General features: G+C 37.1%; 1 protein-coding gene and 1 non-coding gene across 10 annotated transcripts in view; both read right to left on the reverse strand.

Annotated features, from left to right (window-relative positions):
• The window catches only part of CACNA2D1 (calcium voltage-gated channel auxiliary subunit alpha2delta 1), a 484525-nt gene that overhangs the window by 89481 nt on the left and 371872 nt on the right, over positions 1–23172 (reverse strand). For all 9 annotated transcript variants that reach the window (XM_044386064.3, XM_026504644.4, XM_044386072.3 and 6 more), the window contains exons 9-10: positions 21702–21752; positions 19204–19303 (exon numbers count right to left, since the gene is read on the reverse strand). In XM_044386064.3, coding sequence (XP_044241999.1) covers positions 19204–19303; positions 21702–21752 — 151 coding nt within the window. The remainder of the gene's footprint in view (positions 1–19203; positions 19304–21701; positions 21753–23172) is intronic.
• Positions 4283–4389, reverse strand: LOC113267398 (U6 spliceosomal RNA). The gene has a single exon (XR_003320759.2). It is a non-coding gene; the product is annotated as a U6 spliceosomal RNA (small nuclear RNA).

Genomic DNA, 23172 nt, shown 5'->3' on the forward strand with positions numbered 1-23172 from the left:
TAGTCAAAGGAGTCCCTAAGAAAACTTAGTAGACATAAGCTCCCATGGAGGCAGGAAGGAAATCAGGAGACTGGGCTGTTTGGGATGATGAGAGGGAGAGAAAAAATGTCTCAGAGAGGAAGACAGTGCAGTTCAGAGACAAAGATGCAAAATTCAAAGTGCCCATGGAAGTCATCCGTGTTACACGGTCAGCGGCGGGAAGCGGCGGGGCAGAGCCCACGGAATGTCCGGGAGGCACATGGGAAGTGGTGGCCTATGCAGAGAGGCACATCTGCAAAGTGCCAAGGCCGGCAAACAAAGAAGAAAAAGAGGGGGGGTACCTGTAAGGGTGAACTTGGGGTCAAGTAAAAGCTGCCTGAAAGTGCAGGGTCATTAGATCCAGAGAGGACTGATATTGAAGACTAAAGGAAGGAAAAGATGCAGGAAAGAGAAAAGAGGTGAAATATAAGTGGGGGAAGGACAGACAGCCGGCGCGTGGCGTGACTCTTGAATGGCTATGGACTTCATTGCTCTAGGGAAGATGAGCGGGAGCCGAGTACAGAGGCTGCTGGGTGTATATGTGGACTTGGGGTTGAAAAGGTGACCTTGACTGTCTGCCTTGCTCTTCACTGGGGACAAAAGCCACAATCAAGATAAAGGGAGGAGACGGAAGGTTTGTAGAAAGTGGAGATAAAACAAAAAGGAAAAAGTCCTGCACAGATAAATAATTGGAGTTCTTTCTCATTTTCACTTTGAACACTACTTTCAGGTACATCATATATAGGAGTAAAAAGCTCCAATAGATTTCTTTGCTATTTTCTATAAATTCAAGTGTTGGAAACTTAGGATCTTCAGTTCTAAATTCCACTGCCTCTTTTATTTCATTCTTTGATCATCTAACAAAATCTTATTCTGCACATTCCATTTGAAAACAAAAGAATGTGAGAATTCCCATGTTAGAAAGTTAAAAAAAAAGTTTGCCAATGAATCAACAGTAAAATGTCTGACCTTAGAGAATTATTAGAAATGGTTAGAGGAAATGTTATTAACTGATTTAAACCGTGAATCATGATAACATTACAAGTTATGCAGAAAATGAGCACTAAATAATGTATTGCCCTGAGTCTTTCGGTTGGCCTTGACCTGCTTTTAACACAAAAATGAAGCATCTCATTAAGTCACTTTAACACAAACTGATTAAATATAAATTCAATTCATTATATACAAATTCAGTGGTGTGTAACAGAAATACTACGATTATACTCATAATAAAACTCATAAATAATGCAGGGAAAGGAAGAGCTTACAAAGTATAAGTCCCCATAGCAAATATTCTCCTAGGAAAGGGATGAGAAATTTTAAAAGTTTGAAATTAGGTAAGTGTGTATTTCACAGACACCGTATACTCATCTGCTTTTAGAATAGACAAAAAGAACCGGTTTATTTTCACAAGCTGAAATTGCAGTCTTTGGTAACATGTGCCTAAATTTTAATTTATGAACCACGTATTTAATACATAAATTGCTTATGTATTAAAAACCTTAGGGCAAAAGTTTAATAATATAGTATTACAAAGCTTTGAAATAGTATATTGTGAGTGAAAATAGATTTAAGGAGCCCTGTTTTGTCACCTATCAAGAAAATGCTTTTTTAAAAAAATGTATTATTTCACTAAACCTAGAGTCAGAAATCCAAACTAATACCACACTGATTCCTTTCCCAATCCCAGAAAATTCAACCAAGTAGGTCTCTTATAAGAACTGTTGAGAAAATCCCTGCTAGCACGCTGAGACAGGAAGATGTGTAGGTTAAGGTGAGCCTCTGCAGTTTCAAGCACGTGGAACTTTGTATCCCTACTCCAGCAAACGACCATTCTTTCATTTCCTCCTTCCACATAACCTGCTCTTCTGCCTACAACACCTCCCTTTCTCTTCCTCAACAGTCTTTCCTTATAAAAGGCTTTCATGACCTCTCTTGACTAGATCAAACCACCCCATTATAAGCTCTCCTAGGCCTAGATGTATCTTTCACAGAACACAACTTCGTTAAAACTTCCTACTTCTTTGTATGATATCTTGATAGAGTCTTCCACTGGATTAGAAGCCCACATAGTCAAAGAAAATAGCCATTCCACCAGTGCAACCTCAGTCCTGAGTATATAATAGTATGCTATAAATATATAACAAATTTATCTATGGAGTTTCATTAGAAGACAGTGTGAAATGTTGATCAAAATCAAGCTACAGATTTATAATTGTAGAAATATTTTAGCTTTATATTATGTTAAGCTTATATATTCATACATGTAAATATTCTGTCCAAATAGACACTATTAAAATACCCAAACGAAGATGTATGTAAGACACCTATTAAAGAGTCTGGCACATAGTAGACGTTAAATCTATCATTTAAAAAATTATTTTAGTAAAAACATTAATATGCTCAAATCAGAACAGATTACTAGATTAGTTAGAAAGATTCTGATAAACGATTTCAGCTTTAGTGAGCTTTAAAGTTCACTAACAGGACAATACAAGTACCCTTCAAACATTAACTTAATGTTTGAAACACTGTCTGAAATAACCATGAACAGTAAATTTCAATACTTCCAAAGAACCTTCCTATTATATATCAGAATCAAGTACACACATCATAGTAAAAGATAACTTTTGGTGCCAAAATACATTGTTAACCTCTCGAAAGAAGTAATTTAAACTCTTAGTTTTATAAAGACAGTATTTTTGTTCTCAGGTGCTCTGCATAGTAAGAAATCACTTCACAAAATGTTTCTGAGACAGAGAACTCCGCTGCTCATTGAATTCACCTTGGATAAAAACGAAATGTTGGCACTGCCTTGATGCACACTGGAAGTCAAAGAAGCATCAAGTTCCCGGAGAGCAACCTTGTGTAGGAACGGCGCCCTCACTGGATGTCGTAACACATTTTCACAGGGCACCAAGTCTACCTGTGTTTTTTGGTTTTTTTGTTTGTTTTTTTTAAAGATTTTATTTATTTATTTGACAGAGAGAGAGAACACAAGCAGGGGGAGTGGGAGAGGAAGAAGCAGGCTCCCAAGTAGAGGAGCCTGATGCGGGGCTCGATCCCAGAATGCTGGGATCACGCCCTGAGCCGAAGGCAGATGCTTAACGACTGAGCCACCCAGGCGCCCCCCCAAGTCTACCTTTGAAATCGTCAGTGGGCTCAAGTAGTTTTCCTCTAGAAATATTAAGAATTAAAAATAAAAGAAACCCAAAGGTAGTAGTATTCCACTTGGAACTGCAGAGAAATAGAAGCGGCCCATTTAATCTCTGACCATTCAACTCACCTTTAATTTTTACCCTTTCTCCTAATCCAAGTGGTCTAATCTCTTATGAAGACACACTTTGTTTAGGAAACTTTGTACACTGCTAAATTATAAAACATTCTTAATGGGGAAAAAAGGATAATTTATAATTTCTTGGTTTCTGAAAAATTGTTCAATATCTAAATTACTCCTTAGAACTTGTCTTAATGATTTGTTTTCTCTTTTTTGCAAGTAAAGCAAAAGGGTAGGCTCCAACTGTGTATATAACCAGCAAAAAAACCTCAAATTCAGATTAGCCTGTTTGAATCATGGGTATTTTTTTAAATTACAAAATACAAGCGAACTTATTTACATAATTATAATAATTAATGTAACAAATTTATATTATACAAAATTATTACTTTAAATGAATTACCTAAAATAAATAAACAATACAATTTTGTGTATTAGGCTGTTACAATTCTGGTATCAGAAGCTATCCACATGTTGGACACCAGAGGGCAGTGCAGGAAAATAAAAGCAAAGTGAACAGAGCGGGATCTTCAAAATCTTGGTTAGGTTTTATCCCTATTAAAAATACTTTATTTTGATTTTCCTATTTTTATAGGAAATTTGGAAACTAGAAATACTATAAGGAAACAAGACAGTTATCTGAAACCTCAGAGAAACAGGTGATAACATTTATCCATACACACGTACATTACACTCCCAGTTAAGAATGAATGATTTTAAGGTTCTTTAACTTATAGCCAATTTAACTTACAGAAATTCTGTGCCAATTTATACTCTATATGTAACAATCCCACTCCACTTGCACGAATACTTATCATTTTTATTTGGTAAATTCTAAGTGAAAAGATTGAAATAATCTTTTAATTCCTTGAATTTCCTTGATGGCTAACAATGTAAAACTTTTTCTCATATATTAATTTTCATATAATCTTGTGAATTCTAAGTCTTATTTTTCTAATTTGTTGCTTACTTTCTAATTATAACTTTTAAACCTATTCTTTCTTCACGAATTTGCATGTCATTTTTGCATAGGGGCCATGCTAGTCTTCTCTGTATTGTTCCATTTTTAGTATATTTGCTGCCGAAGTGAGCACTGGTTTTAGTTTCAATAGTTTCCATGATGCAGGTGAGGAAATGAGACTGAAGAGTGTTAAGCAAAGGGCCCAGAGTCACACAGCGACCAAGAGTCAGGGCTCTGCTTCAAACCCAAATGCCTGGCACACTCTTCTCTATGGTGTCTCATCATTTTCAATTTATACCAAAAAGTATAAGCTGCCAGACCTTGTCATGCTGCTTCTTCAACATGGTCTTTCTGTTGAACTTTGAAACTATTCTTTTGTCTAATTAAAATTAACATTTACCAATAAATTTTGGACAAACTGACATCTTCATGAGTCATCTTTTCATTTCAAGAAGAGTTATTAATTCCACATGTATTATTATATCTCCATTTCAACTCTGCTACATGAATCTCATGTTCTTTTCTCTTTTCTCACATGCAAATTCTAAATATATTATTAAAAGTAATGCTAAGTTATTCATGATGTTTTGCAAACACTGTGAATAGGATTCCAATTTCTATTATGAATCCCTGTCCAGGAAAAACCAGAAGGGGTGATCACCCTTGCACGGTTAGAGACCCCATAAATTTGTTAGGAGCACTCTGGGACTTGAAAACTCTTGCTTGCAAATTGATCTTGCTGTCCCCCAACATTGGCTGCTGGTTTATGTTTTCTGTGACCTACTGTATGAAAAAACTGATAAAGAATTTTCCACTTTTTAATCCAATTTAGGAAAGTCAGGTCTAGCCCAAGCCCTGCCTCTAATAAGCTTCAATGGCCACAGCTGATTCAATTATGTCCTCTGAGCTTGTTTCCCCCTTTCTGGAAAAAAAAAGGGGGGGGGGGCTTTACTAGATCAACAAGAAAGGCCCTCAAATTCTAAAATCTTAAAATTTAAATTTGATAGTTTCAACTATCAAAGGAATAACATAAAAAAAGGAATAATGAATTCTGTAAATTTCAAAAGAAAGTCACATCAATAAAAGTGAAGGTAATGACAACATTATTAAGACAAAATTTGTTTGCCTGTAATTATAAGTTATTGCCCATCAAAACTTTTGGCATTTTTACTTTTAAACAAATATTTCAAGCAATTTTCTTTCCTTCCTTCCTTCCTTCCTTCCTTCCTTCCTTCCTTCCTTCCTTCCTTTCTTTCAGTAAGCACTTGTATGGGAGGGGGTGTAAGGGAAGAGGGAGAGACTCTTAAGTAGGCTCCATGCCAAGCCAGGAGCCTGAGGCAGGGCTTGATCTCTCAAACCTGAGATCATGACCTGAGCTGAAATCAAGTGTCAGACATTTAACCAACTGAGCCACCCAGTCACCCCTAAACAAATATTTCAATTAACTTGAATCATGACATGCCCAAAATTCAGTCTGTTGACTTTTGCTGAAATGTTGAGTAAATTTCTGAATAAGCCTAATTATCATTTTAATATATTCTATTTATATTTTGATACAGAAAAATTTTAAACCTAATTATATACACTTAGAGTTTCAAACAATTGAGAGAGTACACTATTCTTTTTGCTTCAAAAGTAATTTGTACTAAGCTTCCCTGCTCATCTCTACTTGATATCTACATTTTCTTTCTCAACCATCGCTTTGTCAACCACTGCGTAATCCTGATGCCACAACACCTGCTCGGCTAGAAATATGGGCAGGTTTTCTCCATCATTCTTCTTTTTAAGAGGATTTTTAAATTTTTATTTATTTATTGGGGGAGGAGGCAGAGAGATACTCTTAAGCAGGTTCCACACCCAGTGCAGAGCCCAACATAGGGAGGGCTCCATTTCACGACCCTGAGATCATGACCTGAGCCAAAATCAAGAACTGGACACTTACCCGACTGAGCCACCCAGGCGCCCCTACATGATTCTTAAGATATAATAAACATATCAGTATGATTTCTATCGCAAGTTCTTTTCATAGTCCTGTGGAAATTTGAATGCCAGTTTCCAAGGATGAAATTTTAATGAAATGATGAAACGATCATACACTCTTTGATCTTTTCCTCTTTACCAAAATTATGATGCAATGCTGACCAATATGTTCAATGTTTTTATGGCACCTGAAGCTGATTACTTGGACTGTCTTCCCTAGTAGAAAAAAGATCACTTGTGAGTTTAGCTGGATTTGCCTGAAGAACTCAGTGAGAATGATAATATACATATATAATTTATTTGCAGATAAATAAGCGAGGATGACTCTTATCATTTAAGAACACAAAAATATCTGATCACTGATTGAATTTTTAACAACATTCTGACAACTACGTAGCACTTCCCCTCTCCCAGCACTGTTAGGACTAACAAAGAAATACTCAATTGAAGAAGCCCCACTATGGGTCTTGAATTTTTGTATATATGGTAACATTTCTACTAAACAGTGTCTCTATAATAACTCAAAAAAAGAAAAATGAAACCATTCATCAGAGGGGAGGTGAGAGTACAAGGGATACAAAATATAAACAACCAACATGTATAGAAAGTATCAGGTGGAGACAAATGCTACAAAGGAAATGAGGCAAAGTGGTTGACAATAGTCAAAGTGATAGTATAACTAAAACTGGAATGATACTGGAGCTGTGGTGGCCAAGGGGTCCTCTCTAATAAGGAAGGATTTGCGCAAAGATCTGAGCCAAGCGGGGGAAAAAAGCACGCATCTATCTAGACTCAGGAAGCATCAAGATTCAGCGTAAACAGAACTGATTTTAATTCGTGCATATTTGTAAGACACGCACCTAACAAAGAACAAATCTGTCTTTTAAGGAAGGTCAGTAACATCACCAACGTATTCTTTTCAATACGAAACAGCATTTGGGATCAACAAAAGGGTTACCAACATGAGTGGAAGACATTATATTCAACCTAACAGGGTTCCACTAAAACAAAATATATAAATAAATATAAATATATACTTGAACATATAGTTCAGTGATATAAATATCTGAAAAATTTAAAGTATGATTATAGTAGAAACTAAAGAAAAAAAATAAATGAAGATACCTATCAACAGAACATAGGGTTAAGCAGGAGAGAGATCAGGACGAGTGCAAAAAAAATTTTGGAATATATTTTTAAAGGGTGCAAACATTGGACAAAACATTAGAGAGATGAATTAATTATGAGAAAAAGCAAATGCCAATATTTGGAATTCATAACAGAATTTACCTTGCAAACAGTCACCTTATGACAAAGTGCCTTACAATGAAACACGTAACAATAAAACATTTTCAGGTCCTAGTACATGTTTTCAAGCTCTAGCATAGACATCAAAATTCTCAAAATGCTTTCTAGAGCCTTAGAAATGTGCTGAAATGGGATTCTGCTATTCACAAATTACGGTTTAAGTCTGTGCATTCTTAGTGTAGTATCAGCTTATGTTTCGTTTTCTGCTGCATTTAAACCCACTAAGTAATTAGGAGCAGATATGATAGTTTAATTTAAGTAACTGAGAGCAACTCGGCTAACCTACAGCTCATGCTAGCCCAAGCCGTTCTCTTTACCTCTTGTCCTAATTAAATAAATATATGACCTCTGAGTAATTTTACTCAGTAAATAGTGACCCAACTCTGCTTACTGCACATGGACTCTTTTCCCAGTCCTTCAAGCCCCAGCAAGTAAGTTCTAACTTTTATATTTTTAAAAACAATAGATCAGTTCAAAAGACAAGTATGCCTTCTGCCTCACCTTAAGTATTACTTGGCCATTCCTAAAACTGAAAATGTAACTAATTTCTAAGTACCAAGAACTATAGTGTACCATGTAATTAATGGAAAAAATATTTATCTCGCTTTTCAACACCTTCTTATAAACTTTTCTTATACTTGCAAAGCAATTAAGTTATCCTCTGGCAATCTCTCTTTTTTTAAACTAAATAACCTTGATTACATACCCTATTATAATCTCTAAATCTGTCCTTTGAAAGTCTTCTCTTCACAGCCCATAATTTATGTGTCTTGTAAATGAAGGTAATTTTAAAAAGCGCCCATCTTTATCTTTAAAAAAAAATCAAATATATATGAAAGAGAGAACTTTGGTTCATGTAAGAAACCTAACTCTACTCCTTCCTGTTTTAATACACCCGTCCAAAAAGCAAATGGCTACACTATAAAAATATTTGTAAACATCCGTAGTACTAGTAACATTATGAAATAACAAGATCTTAAAATCTGCATCAATGATACACATTTTAAGTTACAAGAAGCTCCAGACAGATGCCTGCTGGACTTTGCTAAATGTACGTCCCAAGTGGGACTTCCCGATTTCCTCACCGCTGAGGAATCACTTGAGAGACATGCTACGTGTGGGCTTGAGAGTCTGCATTTCTAACTGGCGGCCAGGTGCTGCTCCTGCTGCTGGACCACATGCCCCACTTGAAGTTGCAAGGGTATAAACTACAGTATTCTTGTTCGTTGACATAAATGAGATACAAATCCACATAAATATTTCTTGAAATCTAGATGATGACGATTTTATAAGACATGAAATGAAATTCCTAGAATTCATTTGTCACGAAAGTGCACTGGCATGCCAAGTATCTGTTACTTTATTTGTGCCCTGCACCTGTTTTCTAAAGGTGAAAAGGGGCACCTCAGTGGCTCAGTTGTAAGCGTTTGCCTTTGGCTCAGGTCATGATCCCAGGGTCCTGGGATCAAGCCCTGCTTCAGGCTCCGGCTCCGTGAGTCTGCTTCTCCCTCTCCCTCTGCCTCTGCTTCTGTGTCCTCTCTCGCTGTCTCTCTCTCTCTCTCTCTGTCAATAAATAAATAAAATCTTAATAAAATAAAGGTAAAAAATCACTTTTAAATGTAAATTGTGCAACAACGTACAAATGTGCTATCATATGCAGATTTTAAAAGTTCTAAAAGAAAACCATTCCCTTCTCTAGGAATACACAGGCCTATTTTGGAAGGAAAACTAAAATTTAAAGCACGTGAGAAAACAAACAATCCAAATCATGTCTTTCGTGCAGATACAGTGTAATTTCAGATGGAAACAAACCTCCACTCTGCAGTAAGTTGGTGTTAAACTATCAAGTCAAAAACGGGGAAGTACCTGAGATTTCATCCTAACTGCAAGCTGATCAGTGAGCCTCAAAGGTTGTGTGTCATCGCTCTGCAAGTCCACCAGCGCACGGAGAGACAGTTCCGTCTGCGGTGAGCGGGAAGCAGGTCACTTACGCGGAGGTGAGCCTTACTAATGCCACCACCGTGACACCGTGATCGTCCCTGTCCAGCCTCCCGCTACGATGGCTGTGGCTCCACATTCCCTATTCCGCACTTGCATTTAGAGACCACTACTTCCAGACTTGCTGCCTAGTGACTAAAGTCTGGGCGAAGGGTAGAACTTACTTGAAAAAGTGCTCTCCTACAACTAACAGCGAAGATATCATAAGGAAGAATATCGTGATTATTTCTTTCTCATGAGTATTCAAAGATGATACTTTCTAATGACCACAAATGAGGAAAACTTCCAAGAAGGAAACGGGACTGAAAACCCCTTCACATCATCCCAACATCTGCATCGAATCCTTAAGTAAAGAGATCTGTGATTTCACTGAAACACAGGACTGTCTCCTTCAGGTGCCAACTTTTCACGTACAGTTCATAATCGGCACATGCTTCCTTTTCATCCTGCACTGGCTTGCAGTATTTCACTCTGGAAATGTCGAACTCCCTCACTTTCAGAAACAAATTCCACTCATTGTTGCCACACTTGAAATTATGCCAGTAAATCATAACATGCTGTGATGGAACTGCTGCTCCCATCATCTCCCACTCACTTCCATCAAAGCACGTCACCTGATTAGTGCGAAAACAGCGACATGACGCGTGCATGAGCGCCGCCAGCAGCCGGACCCCTTGTGCAACAAAGGCGGCCCTGGAGATAAACAAGAAGGCACTAGGACATGACGTGGCCCCACGTCTGACACCTTACACAGGACTGACGCATAACAATGACTGTTCTTTACTAAACATTAAGAGACTTAGGAACATAAACCTAAAAATGAGAGACTGTCGGATTTTTCAGTCGGGAATTCTAGGCAACTTTGGCGAGTGTTCCTATTGACTGCACCCTAACTCTTAAGATGACTCACACGAGCTTTGGTATGAGGAGGAAGAGAAATGCGTGAGGGCTTTGTGGAAAAAATCACTGTCCAAGTTAATTACACAATCACTACCAGGTTTCCTGAGTGCCTTAACGTCATGACCCCCTGAAGTTATAAAAACTAAAGTTCTATCATTTCTTTCCTAGACTTTCAAACAGTTAGAGGAAAAAAAAAAAAAAAAAAAAACCCACACGACATTATAAATACATTTTGAAGAGTTTTTTCCTTAGAATTTCCATATCATTAAATTAGGAAATTTGTATTTAATGAGAAAGGCCTATCTGTTGAAGACAAAAACATATTTTTGCTTTTCTCTTACCAAAATGATGTATAATAATTAATTCTCTTTATATGTATCAATTTCAGGCATTTTAAAACCCCAAATATTTAGCATGGTAACTAATAAAACTGAAGAATTTATTTTAAATTATGAAGTTAATTTGGTTGATATTAAATATAATATAAACGCAAATAAGAGCATATGAAGTTGACAGGAGCAAAAGATACACGATAAAGCAAGTAAATAAATACATAAAAAGAAAATATACTAGTCAGGCAGAATGTATAATCCAGATATAATGTTTAAGTGTTTATATACAATTGTAAAAATAATCCATTTCATATGTGCTTTTTCCAGCCAAAATACGGAGACATTTACTGAAAGAATTCCTCCACTAAAACAAAAATAACATTCTTTTTTAAAAATAATAAATTTAGATTTAAAAACAATTTCTCTTTGCTTTTATAATCTAATCATATTCTATCCTGGAATTTCTAACAATTCCAATATTTTGGAGTTTTATTTAAATATATTGGATTTCACAATAAAATTAGCAAATATAGGGGTGCCTGGGTGGCTCAGTCAGTTAAGCGTCTGCCTTCAGTTCAGGTCATGATCCTGGAGTCAGTCCTGGGATTGAGCCCCACATCAGGCTCCTTACTCAGCAGGGAGCCTGCTTTTCCCTCTGCCTGCTGTTCCCCTGCTTGTTCTTTCTTTCTCTCAAATAAATAAAATCTTAAAAAAATTAGTAAATATATTTTATATTTTCCTCAGCATTCAGCCACATAACTTTGTGGTTACACCTAGACTCATAAACAAGGATGGCTGTGCTCCTATTCTGTCCTCTCCCTTAGAAAAGATACCAGAACTCTGCTTCATTCTCTGTAAAATTAAGAAGAGTAATAGTACCTACTCCACAAGGTGGTTAAAAAGACTAAATGAGTTACCATAGAAAACACAGAGAATGGTTCTTGCCACAAAAGCAGTGTTTAAAAAAATAACACTAAAAATTCCCTAAGATTTGTGATCAATGAAGGTTAATATGTAAATAAGGTAAACAACACGTAGCTACCTGAGATCTTGTTCATACTGATTTCTGAAGGGCAAATCTATGGCTGGAACAATAAGATCACTTCAAACCAATCAGTGACTTTTCAATCATGAAAATGTACTAATGATTTTCTGAAATAATAAAATTAAACAACAGTATATAGTTAATAAAAAAATTCAGAGAATAGTTGACAAAAATATCTTTTTATGGTAAATAAGGACCATAAACCATGAAAGTAAATTAAAGTAACTATCTAACCTAAACTAAACAAGACAATATACAGGAGCTGAGACCAGCAATAAATTTCTCTGGAAGTAGAGAGGGAAATCACGATGGCTTCATCTTTCAAATATCTTCCTGCATTATTTGCCTTACAATTTGCATGGGTTGTGCCTTTTCCAATATCATTTTCTTCCTTATTTTTGAATATGTAATGGAGTATTTTCATATTTAACTTGAGATACTGAGATACATTATTTGCAGATAAATGCAGTTCCAGTTCTTTCTACAATCAACATACTTCATTTGCCAACACACCTGCAGCACACACAGTCAAGCCACATCAAGTTGGGATGCATGAGTATGGCTTTGTGAAGAAACGTCGATGAACCAACAAGGTCTATTGACCTGGTTCACAGAAACCACAAGGAAATAAGAAACAATTATGTTTCTTAAGAAGTTAACAATTTTCTTTAAAGCAATACACATTTAAAAGCCTTAATATTTTTAAGAAAAGTAATGGTTTTTAAGACTTGTCAGACATTAAGAATCCCAATGTCAATCCCATCTAAGTGATTTAATTAAGAAAGAATCACCAGTTGCTGGTTAAATGTTGAAAACATCAAATTCATTCTAATCCATTTCTACTGTTTAATCTGAAATCCTTTTTAGGGCATTTTTATTAATAGCATTGTTTAGTTTCTAGCTAAGGCAGATGCTAGTGGTGTCCCGTCCATATTTCCATACCCACCAGCCCAAATTTAACTGCCTGGGATTTCTGCAAGCCCTCTGCCTGTGTACTTGTTGGCCTGGGAACACCAGGGAATTAACGTCTCTTGGCAGCAATCATTAAATACTCCAGCACATTTTCCCCTTGGATGGGATAACTCTGATTTATGTAATCCGTATTGATTCTCAGAATTGTCCAGAGCATTAAGCTGTACTCACTCAGAGTGATAACTTATTTGATAATCCATCATTTATTATTTTTAACTTTTCACATTTCTTTAAGTATTTCCTAGAGTTTCTAAATAAACCATTTGTACTTGAATCCTTGTCTCAGGGACTATATCTGGGGAAATACAATCTAAGCTGATAATGGCAGTGGTTTTAGGAAGCAGATCCTCAGAATGGGACTGTAGAATTAAATCATTACTCACCAGCCATGTGGCAACCAAGACTCCACTAGTAACTGACTGTATACCAGTCATAACTAGAGTCAAAAAAACCCCTCAGAGGTGGTAGCATCACAAATGCTAAGCATTCCACCTGCAGTGATTGGAACACAATACAGATTGAAGGGGAGGTGCCTACCTCTTCAGAAATACGGCAATAGTAATCATAAAGGCTTGAAGTTGGTGGGTTGTTATTATATTCACTGAAGAAAATGATAACATCAAGTCAGCCAACTATCAACTAAAGGCAGTGTGTGAACTCCAGAAGGCTTCTAGGGCAAAAAATGAAGAGATCCCCATCTCCTGTTGTGAGGTCAACACGGGCCAGAAATAGGCACAGTATATGCTTTTGAAAGTAACATACTTAAAAAGGAGGCTGCATTTATAGCCTTGTCAGGTTTCTGTGTAAAAGTGAGAGCAATGATAGGCAAATCATGGGACCCTAAGCGTAGAACACCTAGTGGATGCAATTGAGAACAGTGAACTTCCGGATTCTCTTACACCCTCTGGACTGGCAGAAGTCACCTCTTCTGCCTAAAAGATAGTAGTTTTTCTGTTCCTAGACACCATAAAAGATGACACATGTTCTCCTAAAGATCTGATCTCATTTTCCCTCATGGCTCTAGGAAACAGATAGGTTAAGGTCTCAAAATGTACCGTCTGGAAAAGAAGTCTATGCTCCAGGAAAACAAAAACAAGAGAGCGACAGACAGAGAGAGAGAGGAGAGAGAAGAGAGAAGGAGAGAAACACTGAGAGAAAGACACTGGGAGAGAGAGAAAGAGGGAGAATATTCAACAAAAGAGACACAAGATCTGCCTAATATGAACCAGAAGGTACTGGGAGAGTATGCAGAGAAGGGATGCTGAGGGATCACGAGGCAAAATACACCCAGTCATCAGCGTGGTATGGAGGAACAAGCAGCGTGAGATAAGAAAACACAGACTCCTACATAGCGGCAAACGGCTTGTTTGGTTGGCCAAAGCCCTGGAGGAGCCAGACTGGAAGACCCTCCCCAAAGTATTCTGGAGAAGACGCATGAAGATGCACCTTCGAAGCAGGCAGGGAACGTGCAGACCTCTTTGTCCCACATCAATGACAGCTAAAGAGCATTCATCACAAAGTACTGAACAACCGGGTAGGCGGTTTGTCTATTACAAGTCATCCAGCCTTTGTGTGTGGCAAATGGAGTGAAACTGGCCTCAGTGGGAGTATTTATATTATGAAAATTACCAAATGCTACAAATCAGATTGCCCCTCCCCATACTGGCTCTGCCCCGAAAAGGCAGAGTACAGAGTGTGGGAACCAAGGGAAAGATGTAGGGACATCATCTCTCACCACTACTGAGAGTGATCTACTTAGGAAATTTGTACATCCTGTCTTTGCCACTTTAGGGTCTGCTGAACACAAATGTTCTGCTTTCCATGTTGGCGTGTGAAGGTGAGGTGTGGCTCCTACCAGGGTCACAGTAAGAATTTCACTAAACCTAAATCTATACTAACTTGATATTTTGAATTTCTCAAGCCAGTAAAACAACATGCAAGAAAAAAAAAATTGGGGGTGCCTGGGTGGCTCAGGCCACAATCCTGGAGTCCTGGCATCGAGTCCCGCATCGGGCTCCCTGCTCATCTGCGAATCTGCTTCTCCCTCTGACCCTCCCCCTCTCATGCTCTCTCTCTCTCTCTCTCCAAAAAAAAAAAAAAAATCTACTGGCAGAGCTCCAGCTGACAAGGCGATAGTCATGAAGGTTGTTGCTATATAATGTGGGAAAGGAGAACCAATCACTAAACTCATGGGACTCAGTGAAGCACTTATGTGCTCGGTGACGACTGTGGACAATTCCAGGAGCCACTGTGGCATGGACTGTGCATTCACAGGCCCCTGGGTTTCGAGTTCAGGTCAAGCAAGTGAGCTGCTGGCACAGAGTTAGCCAAATGTGCAGGGAAATGAGAAAGGGTATGAGAGGAGATAAAAGAAAAATATAAATGATGTACTTTGTTCTAACGCTAGCAGCCCACCTTCCTGTGTATTCTTAGCTGGGTTTTGTGTGTGTGTGTGTGTGTGTGTGTGTGTGTGTGTGTGTGTGAATTGTGAGCAGTCACCATCTTTAAGGATCAGTGACTGGATACAGAGGACACCGTCAGGTTTCTAACTACCATTACCTACAACTTTTCGTCTCAGTTTCCCCCCTTCTGGCCAGAATCTATTCTGCCCATATATGGGGAAGGCTGGTACATAAAACTCCGGCTCCTTGGGCCTTTGGGCAGAATAACTTTGAAGTTTATAATCTAAACAGCTTCTAGGATTCTTTAGCAGGATAAACTTCCTTTAAATGAAGTTGAGATCCTTTAATTGGTTCCCTCCTTCCTTCCCTTGACTCAATTCCACACTTCTTTAACTGGTAGTGTTTCCTGGGATCATGTCCCAAATCAACTACCACATTTGGAATCCATGAGTGAGAATCAGGAAGAAGCCAGTTTAAGATACTGACCATATTTAATATTTGTTGGTTTTATATAAATTTCATTAGACAGGCCAAATCCATACTGAATTTAATGTTTTTTACAACTTTCTCTTTTATTATGCTTTTGTAATAAATGATACTTAATGTACAAGTGAAACTAAATAACTACGTTTCTGATCTCGTTTGAGAGATCGATCATTATATTTTACCTGTTCACATTTTGGTAAGTAGTGAGCTAACACACAAAGCAGAGAGCAAAATAAGAATGGGATGAATCAGATCGTAGGCAGTGTCATGTTTTACAAAATTATATCAAGGACACAGACAAGCTAAACGACTGCTAAAGGTTTGGGTAAAGCAGAGAAAGATCTGGACACTGAGGGTGGTTCCCCAGATGTTATGGCCTGAATTGTGTCCCCTCAAATTCATATGTTGAAGTCCGAACCCCTAAAATCTCAGAATGTAACAGTATTCAAAGATAAGGTCTTCAAAGAGGTGGTTAAGTTGTAATGAGGCCATTAGGATAAGGACATCATGTCATAAGACTGGTGTCCATATAAGAATAGACACCAGGGGTGTAGACGCACAGACGAACGACCATCTAAAAAAGCAGCAATAGGGCAGCCATTTGCCAGCCAAGGAAGGAGGCAGCCAGAGAAAGTGACCCTACCAGCACCTTGATCTTGGAGTTCCAGCCTACAGAACCATGAAAAAATACATTTCTATAGTTTGAATGCCAATCCACGGTATTCTGTTATGGCAGCCCTAGGAAACTAAAAGAACAGGTTGTGCCTTACTGTGGTGGAGACACAAGTGTGGCCCAGATGAAAAGAAGTCTCCAAAAGAGGTCTGCAGAGTTCCTTGCATGTATCACCTATTGGACATTTTTACAAAGTCTGGCCTCATTAATCCTGGGTTCTATAACTACCCTCAGCCAGTTATATCCTGCTAAAAGCATTGTGGTTATAAATCCTCTTCCTCTTAGTAAACATCATACATCTAGTTACCTGGAGCTTTGGCTAACAGAGAGATGATACCCGCTTCCCTTGACTACTTTTTTCCTAGGGGTGCCCTTCCAGTGAAGGGAGTTGCTTTAACTTCTTTCCTCCTAAGAGGTTTCAGAGACAGACCTCTTCTTTTATGTTCAATACAAAATGACCTCATCACACATTGCTCACTCTCATCTCTGTAAATATAACCACTTCAAGTGTGAAATTATATACCAATAAATGGTCATGAAATTTCTTGCCTAAATTCTATGAATTTAAGTGAGACGTGCTAATATTCATTTTGTCCTGTTTTATTTGCTTCAGGGTTCAACATTCTTTAGCTATGAGTAGGAAGGTCTACTATGGTTCTTTGAAAATAAGATTTTTTATAAAGCACATTGGTTTATCTATTGGTTCTTGTGTTAATACTTTGAAAACGTAATACATTATTATAATTATTAATACATTATTACGATACATCTTACCAGCGGTATCTTCCACATGACTAGAACAAATGACAGTAAAATTTGTATGGAATCACGAAAGACCCTGAAGAGCCAAAGCAATCTTGAGAAAGAAAAACAAATCTGGGGATACCACAATCCCAGATTTCAAGATATACTATAAAGTAATCAGAACAGTATAGTACAGATACATAGATGAATGGAACAGAATAGAGTCTAGAAATAAACCCAAGCTTATATGGGCAATTGATCAATGACAAAAGAGGCAACAATATGCAATGGAGAAAAGATGGTCTCTTCAATAAATGGTGTTGGGAAAACTGGACAGCTACATGCAAAAGAATGAAACTGGATCATCTTCTCAAACCACATACAAAAATAAATTCAAAATGGATTTCAGACCTAAATGTGAGACCTGAAACCATAAAACTCCTAGAAGAAAATATAGGCAATAATCTCTTTGAGATTGGCTTTAGCAACATTTTTTTAGATAGGTCTCCTCAGGCAAGGGAAAGCAAAAATAAACTGTTGGGACTACACTAAAATATAAAGTTTTTGCACACCAAAGGAAGCCATCAACAAAACAAAAAACAACCTACTGAATGGCAGAGGATAATTGCAAATGATCTATCCAATAAGGGGTTAATATCCAAAATATATAACTTCTATAACTCAACCCCCCCCCCAGAAAAAAACCACACAAAAAACCAAACAACTCGATTAAATAATGGGCAGAGGCCCTGAATACACTTTTCCAAAGAAGACATCCATGGCCAACAGACACATGAAAAGGTGCTCAACATCACGCCTCATCAGGGAAATACAGATCAAAACCACAGTGAGATATCGCCTTGACACGTCAGAGTGGCTAATGTGAAAAAGACAAAAAATATCAAGATTGGTAAGGATGTGGAGAAAAAGAAACCTTTGCACCCTATTGCTGAGCATGTAAACTGGTGTGGCCATTGTGGAAACAACATGGAGGTCCCTCCAAAAATTGAAAACAGAAACACTTTATGATCCAGTAATTCCAATACTACGTATTTACCCAAAGAATATAAAAACACTAATTCAAAAAGATATATGCACCTCTATGTTTACTGCAGCATTATTTATAATAACCTAGATATGGAAATATCAAACATAAGATGAATGGATAAAGACAATGTGAGATACACACACACACACACACACACACACACACAGAGGAATATGACTCAGCCACAGGAAAAAAAAAAAAAAAGAAATCTTGCCATTTGGGACAACACGGGTAGACCTAGAAAGTATTATGCTAAGTGAAATGTCAGGTGGAGAAAAACAAATACCATATAATTTCACTTACATGTAGAATCTAAAAATCAAAACAAATGAACAAACAAACGCGACTCTTAAGTACAGAGAACAAACTGGTTGGGGCCAGAAGGGAGGTGGGTGGGGGGGTGGGTAAAATAGATAAAGGGGATTAAGAGGTACCAACTTCCAATTATAAAATAAATAGGTCACAGAGATGAAAAATACAGAATAGGGAATAGAGTCAATGACATTGTAATAACAGTGTATGGTGACAGATGGTGACTATACTTATCATCCCGAGCACTAAGTAATGTACAGAACTGTTGAATCCATATGTTGTATACCTGCAACTAATACAACACTGCATCTTAAGTATACTTCAATTAAAAAAACCATTATACATGATGGATATGTGTCCAGTGTGAGAAATGAGTATTACAATGAACAGAAAATGGCCATGTAATGATTCTGCTAAGTTGCTACCCATTAGGATTACGGTGATAACAGTGAGTTCATGCCACCTGTTTAAGCTCCTTCGCGTGAAGGGAGAATATTTGCCCTGTCTTTTTGCTTCATTATGACTTCATTTACTTCACTCGTGGGAAAAGCCTTAGACATTCAAAAAGTACCTTGGCATCGAAGTACAGGAGAATTAGGAACAAGACTAGGACTGCTCAGTAAGTCAGCCTTGTCATAGATCAGACCTACCTCAGCCCATCAATGATAAAACACAAAGTATTTAAAATTGGGAGGGGATAGAAATTGCAGAATTATTTCCACAAAAATGCAGTCATCTTATACTTACAGAAGCCACATTCACAAAATCGTCATCTGAGAGGGTTTCCAACATTTCGGAGACAGACGTTCGGATCAGTTTAAGTGTCAAGCCGCTAACACTTCCACTCCTAAAAAACAATGGGTCCGTGACCACATATTGAAGCAACACCACACAGCCTAAGGAAAGGAGACTTCTGCACTAACTCTAGGTCATTTATATAATTAAATATTTCTGGCTTTAAACATTAGTAAAGAAAGTCACATTTTTGATAGAGTAGAAATAAATTATAAGGAATCTTATCTTTCCTATCAGCATCAGAATGTATAGGTTTCTAACTACAATGATGAAAATTGCATGTCCAGGGATGATTTTAAGAAATTGTGGATACTCGTGGCATATTACTTATGCAGGAAATAGATACTGAATACCAGCTTTGTTAGCCAAATTGGATGGGGTTTAGTCTTTATTTCTCTTGTCTCTCCATATTCTATGATCCTTGGCGACCTCATTTCATGGTGAGACTCCTCTCTAGGCAACTAACTCCCCCTTCTTCATCTCTAGAGCTCTTGGTTTTTCCCCACTTTTAGACTCCTGGTGTTTGTTAAGCAACTACAGGATCAATATACAAAATGGCAAATTACTCCCAAACATATTTTTTTTCTATTAATGTTCCTGGTACCAACGAGGCTGGATTTCAGTCATCCAATTTCCTCCTCCTTCTCAACTTTCCGACCCATCCAGACAACCTCCCTTTTTCATTCCACTTCACAGTTCCCACGGAGTGGCTCCTCTCTTATCTTCTCTCCACTGTGTGTCAGGTGCTTCTTACCTGAAGACCCTGAACTTGGGTATGGACAGCCACTCCATCCAGCTCTTAGCCTCTACTCCTCCCCATGCAAATAGGTGAAAATTCTGGAAATACACCTTGATCTAATACTGTTAAATACTCAGTTACCTACTAAATATCCAGTGTTCACAAGAGCCCTGCATTCAAAAACTTTCATTTCCCTATTTATTTCCTCTGTCCCTCCCTCCCTTCCTCCCTAATACAGTTCCCACAGATGTTCTCACCTACATCACTTTGCTCCTGTCAATTCTTCCACTGGAAATTCCTTTCTCTTTCCTTTCCTCTCCCATGCCCACTTGTGAAATCCTAACTCTAAGCAATCAATTCTAATTTTATCTACCTAATGAAGTCTTTTCTGACACTTTAAATCAGAGTACTCTTTCCTACGGACTCTTACGACCCAGTATGCTGGGTCATACTTTATATCTATCACCTTCTACAATTATTTGAGTTACTTGGGAATATGGTTTAATTGCACTAATACGCTTGAATTATCTTTGAGAGACATCTTAATCATCTTTGTCTCTGCATTATCACATTGTATAAAGAAGACCCTTCATACATGTTGAAATAATCTTTTAAAATGGTATTTCAACTTCTTATGCACTTTTAATCATCTGATATCCATGTGGGTTCTAAAGATTTTAATGTGAAAAATTATTTCTGAGAATTATATATTCAATAAGGTTATAACATATTGAATCACCATTTAAATTTATACTTAAGAAGAATATCAAGGATTAGCATACAATATAAACTCCACAATAATTAAAATGTTCTGATTTACATATATCTTAAGAAATGAAATGGGAATTAACATGTAAGGTGTAGTTGTTGAATTCATTTATCTTCCTTTCTTCAGGCTAGGTGATAGGTTTTTAACGTGTTTACTTCAGATCATTTTTTAAAGTTTTCAAATGTTGATACTAGCTTGTGGTATGGATTTATCTGCCTACAAAACACTGGATTCTGTTTCTTCCAATGTGGCAAAGAATTATAAAAAGATATAACTTATTCTTTCAGGGAAAATAAGCATTTTATACCTCATGTTTTTAACTCCTTGGTATTGCTCTTAAAAACTAATTATTTTCTATGTTCCACAATTTCACCTTAAATTTTATTAGAAGATTACACACACACACACCCCTTACCTTGAAGCGATGTAAAAAATAAATAAAACGACCAATATAAAAACTCATGGAATTCCTTCCTGTATACCAGCATTTCCCCTGAAAAAGTCCCAGTATTGGCCTTTAATACATTTGATATTTATTTTGTGGCCAAATCCCTACAAGTTATTTGAATCATTAATAACTAAGTGCCAACTAAATGGTTCTTCTTCTTCTTCTTTTTTTTTTTTTTTCTGGTAGCAGGAACTGCTAAGTTTTAGCAACCATATACTTCAGTTCTGTTTAAAACATAAAGCAAAAAATTGGAAACAAAAGATTTTTTCAAAAAGGTCAGACTTTAGAACTATGCCATACTTTTAGATTCTTCTTATTTTCAGTAAGAGATTTTTTGTTTTGTTTTGTTACTATCTTAATATGGCTTATCTGGATATAAAAGTCATAATAATTGTTCTTTGCCTTTTTTTTTTTTAACCCAACCTATTTCCAACATATTACTGTTATCTTCAAATTCTGCCTGTATTTTCAGTATAGAATATTTAACTACTCACACATCAACCAGGATAAGCATGTCTTTAGGCGATGCAGCTCCTTGGATGTACCTGAAACAAATACCATATGAATACTTTTTCCTCTTGAAAAGTATTAAACATTGATATGTTTTGAATTGCTACTGATTTCTTAAAAGTATTTTCCAAGCATGGCCCTACTTCCATTCAATGTGCTTTCATTCACAATTCTACAATGTCGTTGATTTTGAAAAAGCTATATTTAACATACTAGAGATGTCAGAGGCAGAATATTAAAGGCATGTTTCACAGAACAAAAGATCAAGATATGTGTTCTAATGTTAGAAGCAAAGCAAATTAACTCCTGGATGTGAAATTTTATATATATATATATATATATATATATATATATATATATATATATATATATATATATATATATATATATATGAATATATACATATCCTAAACTCCAATTTATTGACCATGGGTTTAGAATTCACTCTAAGGAATTTTAAGATTATATCCTATTTTTCAATGTAAGAAATAAACACAGAAATAGCTAGGTGGTCTAGGAATGTGAGAAAACTATCAACAGAAAAGAAATACTAAGGGGTAACACAAAGGGATAATAATTTAAAACAGAGTAATATATAACATTACCAAGGGTTTCAGGTGATGCCTCTGAGAACTTTAGTGTCTGAGAATCACTGGGAAAACCAGTTCAAAACACTGATTCTTACATTGAACCCCAGCCCTACAGACAGACTCTCTGCATCTCAAAGCAAATCTAGGAGAGCTGTATTCAGATCGTTCAGAAACTATAGAGAGATAAACTGAATTGCAGGTGAATGATCCCCAAAGTTTATGCTGCCTGGCCACAGCCCGAGGGGGGTCGGAGGGCTGACGTAATTACCCACCAGGAAGAGCTGAACCTGAACTCAACTTTCTAGTTATCTCTCAGGCCTCTTTGCTCACGACTAAATCTAGCTTCTCAGAATCCTGCAGGAAACCTTCCAATTTGCTTTCAGACAACATCCAACACAGTGAGTATCTACTCAGGACTATGTGTTCATGACACAGTTTATAACGTGCACCCAAGTCCATTTCTCTGTAAGAAGGTAAAAGGGGCAGGTTTGCCAGCATATTCCAATGAAAGGCAAATCTAGTTCACATCCAGCATCTGAAATGGTCCTGGCATTCTTCTCTATGGGAAGATGAGAGGTCAGGCTGGCAAATTGGCACCTTGCTTCTAAGGTTCCCCCCAAAAACAAGTTCCTGAACACCATCTATGGGATATCATAGTCTCGGCTTCCATTTAACAACCCAGAGCTCCAGGGCCAGCACACCTGGAGGAATTTTAACAAGAATACTATGTGGATTATATCTGGTACTATCATTTGTGGCCAGTGTTCATGTAAATTGCTACCGGAATGCTTAATGGGACATTTTAAAAGTCTTAAATATATTTCTTCGAATCAATCATCACACATCCTGGAATTTGTTTAAACCC

Source organism: Ursus arctos, unplaced genomic scaffold (genome assembly GCF_023065955.2).
Source record: "Ursus arctos isolate Adak ecotype North America unplaced genomic scaffold, UrsArc2.0 scaffold_3, whole genome shotgun sequence".
NCBI classification, from domain to species: domain Eukaryota; kingdom Metazoa; phylum Chordata; class Mammalia; order Carnivora; family Ursidae; genus Ursus; species Ursus arctos.